We start from the raw sequence: 9,628 nt of genomic DNA, 5'->3' as shown, positions 1-9,628 counted from the left end.
GTAACAGTGATTGCTTTCCCAGTTGGGCTCAAATGACAGATTACATGCAGACTTCTTATTGGCAGTTAGTAAATGATAAAAAATGCATGCATGCCTCTCCTATTGCTGTTCCTCTGTCAGGCCCCCATTCCAGGGTAGTCGTTCATCAACCAGCATGTCAGGCTATGCATACCAGATGACAGCTTAAATGGTATTATCATAAGCACACAAACAGTGTCTGTTTGTTTGTCATTGGTTTAACTCTTACTTTTTGGCCTTACTTCTCTTTCTCTCTCTCGCTCTCTTTCTTTCTCTCTTTCTCTCCCTGTCCCTGCTTTCCAGCCCTAAGGAGCACCCCCAGTGAGGATGAGTCTGCAGGATTACACGACTTTGATGGAAGGAGAGTGGGAGGCTTCAACAAGATATGGAATCTCTTTCCTCAATTTTAGCTATGATGGTGGCAATGACAGCTACTCAAACTCGATGGCAAACATCACTCTGTCTTCATACTATCAGCACTCGCTGGCCATTGCGTCTGTGTACACGCTGGCGTACCTGTTCATCTTCCTGCTGTGCATGATAGGAAATGGACTGGTGTGTGTGATTGTGCTGAGGAACCATCACATGCGTACTGTGACAAATCTCTTCATCCTCAACCTGGCCATCAGTGACCTCCTGGTGGGCATATTTTGTATTCCCACCACACTGGTTGACAATCTCATCACAGGTACTTTGATTTGGATGATTATGACTATGATCGTACTCCTTTTCTTTCCTAGCATTTGCCAGACAGTTGGTATTTACTACATGTGACAGGTGCTGATGTGAGCTGCAGGGAATAAGCTATCACTGAGTCATGGGGTTCTCAGTTACTTTTACATCAGGTGAAATCCACTTGAGGTTCAGGCGAATTTTCTTTCAGTCCAGAGGCCTGTGGCTAGACCTATTGAATCTATTGAATATTGAATCTTCAGACTTCTTTCATGGCTTCACTGGGACCAGATTTATCGGGCAATTCCGGGGCATTAATGTGCCTTTCACTTCCATTGAAACAGATGCGTGGGCTGCTAATGAGTCACCTAGAGTCACCTAGTTCACATCAGGGGGAATGTAGACCTGTAAATAGTTTTAGATATTTTTAACCTGTAGAGGACTATATATGAAACTCTATAAAACAGAGGCACGTATTTTGTCTCTGTCCACGGTGTTGCATGTCCAAGTAACACGTTCACCTCATCAGAGAGGAGGCCTTTCATGGCTCAATCAGGCCGGATGTCACAACTCATCTGTGGCAAGGCATGTCCAGACACACTCATATTTCCAGGTTAATAACCAGTCAGTCTATATGCATCACAGAATAGTTAGGCTTGTTGAAATATCAGTCAGAGCACATGCTCAACTATATTACAGTATTGATGCCTGTCACACAACTCTCCCATCTTACATTTGTACCATGCCCCATTTCTTCCATACCAGAGCCCCTCACACAGCTCTCTATCCATCCCAGAGCTCCTCACACAGCCCTATATCCATCCCAGAGACACACAGTCCTCTATCCATCCATATCATGGAAAAACACACTGGAGCATACACTTTACCATTTGTTTTCACATATAAAACTTTATGGATCCATTCAAGTAGGTATGATGAAATATTTCACAAATCCTTGTGAGTTTGAGATGAAAGAAAGTATTTGACAAAACAAATGTCAATTTAAGGTGTCCTGCACTCTGATGTAGCCAAGGTAGCTCAGCTGAAAAAATGCTACACAGCTGTGGTTTCAAATCTGGGTTTTTATAGACTAAAATTTTGTTGGTATTGAGAGATGTAAATGTGGGGGAGGAAGCTAATTATCTTGGGATTGACTAGAAGAGAGATGCTTTTTAAGTTATGCATTGAATCATATCAACATTTTTTTTACATTTATTAAATGCAATGAATTGCATTTAATCATGTATTCAATGCTTTGAATCACATCAACGTCTTTGTACGTTTATTCATTGCATAACATTTATACAACCCATTAAACCACCAAAAATACTTTTGTATTCTTAGTTAGATTTCTGACAGTGAGACCATTTTGTGTTGAAAGGTAGAATTAAATTTGATTAATACTCGTAACACAAATGCAGAAATGTTGGTGTCCAGAAGGTTGCATGGAAAAGATGAGCGGAGAGTTTTTTTATATTGCTCGGTGACGTGCGTTGAAGTAACAGGAACTGTCAGGGTTCATAAAAGAGAGGACACACATGTACGACACAGGAGTGGAGAGATTTAAACAAACTAAAGTTTTTTGCTCAAAAATAGGCGCAGAAAAGAAATGTGACGCAGAAACAGACCTGGGGCAGAAATGTCAAACTATCAAAGAGAAATGAACACACAAGGCTTAAATACATATTAACAGGAGACAAATGAGAAACAGGAGGGACACATCAGGTGATAATAGGTAACCGGTCAGGGGTGGGGTGAGAAGCACATAAAATACCTAAACAGACAAAAGCCCATTGCAAACAAAACCAAAACCAAACCATATGTGCATGCAAAATAAAAAACAGACAGAAACTGGGAACAGACACAGTTTATACTCCATTCAGGTAGAAGTCCTGAAAAGAACCTGTTAGACAAATCACCACCATTGAATTTTCTCTGCCGAAGCCTTGAAATGGTCTGCCACTTAAGAGCACTACGTTCTTAATTCATTCTCTCCCTCAGTATCCTGCTCTTTTGAAGAAATGTCACTTGATTGGCAAATTGTAAATTATGATGAATTGTGACGGTATAGTTTCCAGTTGCAGTTGCAGTGTTGATCACAGTCCCTAGGTCTAACAGTCACTCCCTAATCACAGTTGTGGTGAAGATGAATGATGGTTGTGCAGAAAAGAGAATTTAGTAGCAGTGCCAGCACTGCATTTATCTACTACTTATCTACTCAAAACAAAATAAAAAATACATTAAAAAAATTGCATCTATGGTCCCTATTCAACTAGCTGTAACAGGCTATACCCACAGATCCTGAACACAGAGCTCTACTTCTTTCGACAACCTAAATAGTTCTCTCCCTAGTTAGTCTGGGCCAAGATCATATAAAGGCTTTGCCCCTGAGACAATACCCAATCATTACCAACTCATGAAAAGAAATTATTCATAGAAAACTTTAAAATACAACACCAAAATGTGTCACTCAAACCCAAGAAATGAATTGTCGTCGGTTCTCCATGACAACAGTGTTAGTAGTCAGGCACAGCAGCAGCCTACTTGCCTCTTTTTACTATTTACCCCCTTTTGATAATTTGGGAATGATGTTCACTACACGTAAAAGAAGTAGTGTGAGTATGCTGCTCCCCTCGAATTATTCTAATTTAGCTGTCATATTCTCTGTGTGGTCTAAATTGAATGTGAAGCTTTCCCAAATCCCCCTCATGGTTAAGGAGAGGGCATATATTGCTTAGACAATACCCAAATGTCCTAAGCTATTTTGCTCTCAAAAACTGATTTAATGATTTGCCTCATTCTCACCATAATTTCATCAATGTGCAAATGCTGTTTATGCAAAACAGCTCATTACCAAATGAGAGCAGACCTAAAAGCTTGCACTCAGAATTGAGGACATAGTCTTGATGTTGTTGCTATTCCACAACCTTCACACATAGATAACAACTTTAAAACTTCATTTGGTGCAATTAAATCAACACAATGCTTTTAAGGAAACAATAATTGGACATCTTTAAGGGACTGTGACTTTGTTGGTTGATTCTTTTCTCTTTTTTTTCATTTTTTGCAATGTACCAAAGTAAAACAGTTCTTCTATTCTAGAAACTGTGTCTACAACAATGGCAGATATAAAATCTTTAAACTGATCTTATGTTCATGAACAGGTTGGCCCTTCAATAACGCTGTGTGTAAAGTGAGCGGTCTTGTGCAGGGGATGTCCGTGTGTGCTTCAGTTTTCACGCTGGTGGCCATTGCTGTGGATCGGTGAGTGCTTGCTGACTACTTTGTACAGGTGCACAAAGAAACTGGAAAATCTAAATTACCATAATAAAAAAGACCATCAGTAACCACCATTAGATTTGATTTTATAACTTGCTCCCCTGAGCCTGATTACAATTTTGAAAAACGCAGGCAGGCGAGGAGCGGAGGGGGTGGGGGCGGGGGTCAGGAGGGTCTAAGACCTTCTAGACTGAGAGTCTATGAATATCTGTATGTAGAGATGTAGAAAGTGTACTCTGCCTCAGCATCGGCCTTGCAAGGTAATTTTAGACCGTAGATGGGGTGTTTCAACCCATAAAATGCAAACTTTCATAAAAATGCACATTGTGACAATATGAACCCCAGCATTTATGTGTTTCATCCAGGGACGGACTGGCCATCGGGAATTCCGGGGAAATCCCCGGTGGGCCGATGGGCCAAAACACCAGCCCATTATCATCTTCAACCGGCCCACCGCCATCAGGACCACTCGCAGCGCATATCAGTACAATATATATTTTAGCTTCTGAAGACAACATTAATCTAGTTTTCTATAACAAATACAAATGTGCAGAAGCACTGACTGATTTTTATACTCCTACTTGCAATCTGTCTTCACACCTATGCTGACCTATTTTTTTTTTTTTTTTACGTCACTTCTTAAATGTGTTTTACGGACTTCGGAAGTTCAACGTAAGAATATATATCTACGTTATTAATGAACACCTGAAAATTGGTTCTTACACAGCCGAAGTGTTCTCAGCTGTGCCGATTGAGGTAGAGTATTCTTACATTTGGATTTGCATACACGCAACACGCCCAGCCAGGGCACGCAACCGTATTGACGTGTGCAGTCAGCCCTAGCCCTTAACACGGATGAGGCACAGCTTGCTGCTGCCTCTGTCAATCTCTTCCGTCAGTCTGATTTAGTTTTAGGTGTTATTTAATGTCAATTACTCTAGCCTACATTTTATTTGGAAAACCACTGACTGGTGACAGTGATAAGGTAAGATGTGGCGTTGACCTTGCCAAATGTTAGCTTGCTATTCACAGATGATGTAACGTTCCCTACAGCAAGCCTAGCTAACGGTATGTCTTAAATTGAGACTGTTATGATCTGGTAAAATAAGCAAGCTGCTGTCAACATCGAGATTATCTATTTTAACATGTTAGCCGTAGTCACTTGCTTACAATCGATGAGCAAGCTATCCATGGTGGTAGTTGTAAATAGGGCAATCTTATCATTTCTAATACTGTAACTTGTGTCAAATAAGTTAACCAGCTAGTTTGTTATGCTAAAATCACTGTGTTACACCAACACTTACATTATAAACAATGTTAATATGTTATCTAGATTGTTAATATGTTATCTAAAGGTGTTGAATTGGCCAAGTAAAGCTTGCGTTTCACAACACTTACATTATAAACAATGTTAATATGTTATCTAGATAGATGATTCTGGAATGAAACATGGATAAATGGAAACAAAATAAATGAAGGGACATTTATAATAGACAAAAAATTGTGATTAAATATTGTCATAGTTTGACAGCACTAATTTCAAGTATATTTATCTAATACGCTTTGAGTTTACTAACCAATAGGCTTTGTAGTTATACGTATAACCATCTGATCTGATAACCATCTGATCTGATCTGATACTATTCATCTTGCAAACTATACCTACCTTGGAGTGTAGCCAGTATCATTTTATTCCATGTGTCCATCCAGGCAAATTGGTGGATCCAAATGTTATTAAAAAACAAGCATATATGATGTAATTTCTTTGTAATCAACCAAAATAATGTTAAGTGTATCCATTGAGTGGGCAATGCGCTGTGTACTTAGTGGGCCGCACGCCGTGTATTGAGTGGGCCGCTCCGACAGTAACTCCCGGGCCACTTTTTCCCCCCAGTCCGCCCCTGGTTTCATCACAGTTCAGTGATATAACTTGGTCTCTCTTAGTATGCTGAGGAGGTGCATTTGAAAAGCTACGAATTCCTGTCATTGTAAACATTCAAACAACTGCATGCTTAAAAAAACACCAACAGCCATTTGTATTTAATTGGTAAATGGATGGTCCATACAATTTCGTTTTTTATGGATGAGGGGGACTGTTTATGTGGTGTTTGTTAAAGGAGAATTAACTTTCATGCTGAGCCTAACATTACCGCAGAGCTAGATTGGTCTGTCTTCATCATCTTGTCGCAAGAGACCCAGGAGCGCAGGTTTTCATTTGAGTGATGAGATTAGATTAGATTTAGCTAATTTACATGAAATCTGAATCAGCACTGTAGCCCAACGTTATCTGATATATTCACCTGTTCACCACAATGACACTGGAGTCACTGGAGAGAATTGCTGCCCTGCCTCTTTTAAATTATGTATTTATACCCAACAGCTGGAAGGAGAGTCAAACCTCTCTCTCATCGGGTAAAGCGTTTGCATCCATATAATTGCATAGGTAACAGCATGCAATGGCGGACTGCCCCTTAAGACAGTACCTCAGACATCATAAGCCAGAAGAGGTGAACATGGAGCTGGTTGTGGAGGCTGTAGATAAGTCTAGCTAGCTAATTAATATGAAAAAGTGGCTTTAAAGAGCCTTAAAGTAGAGCTTTAAAGAAGAATTTGAAAAGGCACGGAAAGCTAAGGCCATATTGACTCCATTAATGACAGTTAGGAGTGGGGCCTCTGTAGACTCAGGGACAATGCCAATCACCAACAATGCCAATCACCATCAAAGTACCTGTGTGAAATGTTTTTTACAAGTGTGAATGATTTTTGAAATATTACTAATTTGCTGTTGAAAATGAAATTTGTCACAAGGGGAAGTAAAAATGCAAATGTTTTTGTAAACCACAAACATAAACCTAAGAAACGTAAAAAAAAAAAAAAAAAACATCACATATTGTCACTTTAACTCTGATGAGTCTAAATGATTCATGGTCTTGCGAGTACTGATTATGACTTGATAATGATTAGGATTATAACATAACAACAACCTGCGCTCTCTTTTAAATCCTGTTTAGGAAAACCTGTGTGACATCAATAAATCAGTCATATTCAGGAAATTACTGGTTGTACTGAGCTGTATGTGCTCTCATACCAACAACCAAAAGCTGAGTCACATAGAGTACCTTTATAAAAAAAATAATTATGCAGCATTTTTTAGAACAAATATAAGCCATCAACACCTGATACAGATCTCTCATGTTGCTTCAAAATTTGCATCATGTTCAATTCCCACCCTCAGAATGTTTTCTTAATTGTATTTTGCAGGCAAGGTGCCTGATGTTGGAGAATATTCGTGCAAACAATTGTTTCTTCTCTTTCTTCTCCCTCCACCCTCCTCCTCTATCTTCTCCCTCAAAGCTTTCGCTGCATTGTTTATCCCTTCAAGCCCAAGCTAAACCTGTCTGTTGCCAAGGCAACTATCGGTTTGATATGGTTATTAGCACTGGTCATCATGTTCCCCACGGCAGTAATGCTGACAGTTGAACAGGAGGAAGATCACATGGTTCTGGATGGCAAGCACAATCACACTTACCCACTCTACTACTGCTACGAGACCTGGCCTAACCCGGAGATGCGGAAGGTCTACACCACGGTGCTGTTCGCGCACATCTACTTGGTGCCTCTCACCCTCATCATCTTGCTGTACGGGAGAATCGGGGCCAAGATTTTCCACACTCACACACGGGCTAATGCCGAGCAGCTGGGTGCCAATCCACCAGGCAAATCCCCCAAAACACAGCGGCGCGTGCGGGTCATCAAGATGCTGGTGGTGGTGACCCTGCTCTTCATGTTGTCCTGGCTCCCGCTGTGGACCCTGCTGCTGCTGACCGACTACGCGCGACCAGAGGGGGACAAGCTTGACCTCCTCACCGGATATGTGTTCCCCCTCTCCCATTGGCTGGCGTTTTCCAACTCCAGCGTGAATCCTATTATTTATGGCTACTTCAACGAGAACTTCAAAAAGGGCTTCCGGGCTGCCTGTCAGGCCCAGCCCTGCTGCCTCAGTGTGCTGGGGAGCCTGGTGGCAAAGAGGAGAAGCAGGCACAGCCTGGCCCGTGGGCCTAGAGATGTGGTTCTGTCTACCAATTTGGGCTTGCGAAACCGGGTGCACACAGACAACGACCTGACAAGGTGCGTGCATTTGGAGATGGAGAACAGGACAGAGGGGCTGATGGTGGAACTTGGGAACTCTGAGAAAGAGGGAGGAAGCTGCCGCGGATTAGTGAGCACGGGCCTTAACGTGGATGACGCAGAGATTATTTCTCCGAAACGAGCTGTGTGCTACCAGGCCTGGGAGCTGTGAGATGCATTTCTATGGACATTGCTGAACCCAAGTGGATTTGAAGCAACTAGCTCAGAAAAGCTATTTGAATTATATTATTTGACGAGCATCGCATCAAACACCATTTAGCATCTTGGGCTGTGGAAACAATTCAGAACAGAAGTAAAACAGGTACACTCTAGTACACTCCAAGCACCCAAGCGTATGATAAAATTTTTCCATAACTGTTGTACTTTAGTTTCACCCCCCCCCCCCCCCCCCCCCCCTCTTATTTTGCCCAAGAAAGTGTTTCAACAGGACCTCTGCTGGATAAAAACAATGGGCCTCATTCTCGACAGCAGTTGAGAAGACTTTCAGAAGGACTTTCTTCTGAACTCCACTTCGGTGGATTTAGGAAAACATTTGCCATTCTCCATAGTTTTCTCATCTGGGATTTCTTCTGAACTTCAGAAGACTTTCAGAACGCGAAATAGCAGTCGTAACTCTGCCAGAATCTTCTCAATGCGATTCCTCAAATAACCATAAGATGGCCCCGTCGTAAAATACTGTCCATGTTAAAAGGGTTAATGGTTGAATTTGTGAGAACCCGTTGGTGATTGCGTTCACGTCAACTCAGACATCCTACAGACATCCTCGGATTGAAATAATTATAATAATAAATACGAGAATATTTGTATCATTAACAATTACGTTTCACATTTATAGTCATGATTCTATGAGGTAGTTGTATTGTTACACTAGGTCTCTATTGCTCGTAGCTTGACTGTTCTCTCCCTTGTACGTCATTTTGGACAAAGGTGTCGGCTAAATGACTGAATGTGAATATAAATGTACACGAACACTGCAAATGTAAGTGAACGTAGAAACGTGTAATGTCGGAATCTCCCGAATCTACACGAAAGCACCTCGTAAGACAAGTCGTGTGGAAAGCGAGCAATTACGCAGATTTAACTTAACTGGTGCAGACATGGAGGTAGCCTACTGCAGGATATATATGTGTCCATTCTATTCCACTATGGCTATTTAAACGCGACTGTATAACCTTGTTTTTCTGCACTAAAACTGCACAGTATAGAAGTGTTGAGAAGATTTCACGCCTTTCTCTCTTATTAACTGTTGTCTGTGAGCTTCTGTAAAACATGCCCGTTCTCATTGTAACCATTTGCATTGCTGTAACGGCAATTAACTTTGATATCTCAAACAGTGTGGTGATGAGTCCTTCAATTTGTGAAAATTGGGCCTTAAGTTCTTGAAAGGCCAATACGTTTTATTTAAGGTGTGTTTTTTTTTTTAGGTATGCCTGCATCAAAGTCAGACAAATGTCACAAATAACTTTGAATGATCAATGTGATGAATCGTCTGTTGTGAAGCAGCTATGTG

General features: G+C 41.1%; 1 protein-coding gene across 1 annotated transcript; it reads left to right on the top strand.

Moving 5' to 3' along the window:
• Positions 1 to 462: 462 nt before the first annotated feature.
• npffr1l3 (neuropeptide FF receptor 1 like 3) lies at positions 463 to 8,269 on the top strand (the record flags this gene model as incomplete). Its single annotated transcript, XM_080835381.1, has 3 exons — positions 463 to 706; positions 3,855 to 3,954; positions 7,324 to 8,269. The coding sequence occupies 3 exons, from the start codon at positions 463 to 465 to the stop codon at positions 8,267 to 8,269; spliced, it is 1,290 nt and encodes a 429-aa protein (XP_080691507.1).
• Between the last annotated feature and the right edge of the window lie 1,359 nt (positions 8,270 to 9,628).

This window comes from Sprattus sprattus (genome assembly GCF_963457725.1).
Source record: "Sprattus sprattus genome assembly, chromosome: 3".
In the NCBI taxonomy this organism is placed as follows: Eukaryota; Metazoa; Chordata; class Actinopteri; order Clupeiformes; family Clupeidae; genus Sprattus; species Sprattus sprattus.
The sequence above is the reverse complement of the archived record's forward strand: the minus strand, read 5'-3'. Positions and strand labels throughout refer to the sequence as shown.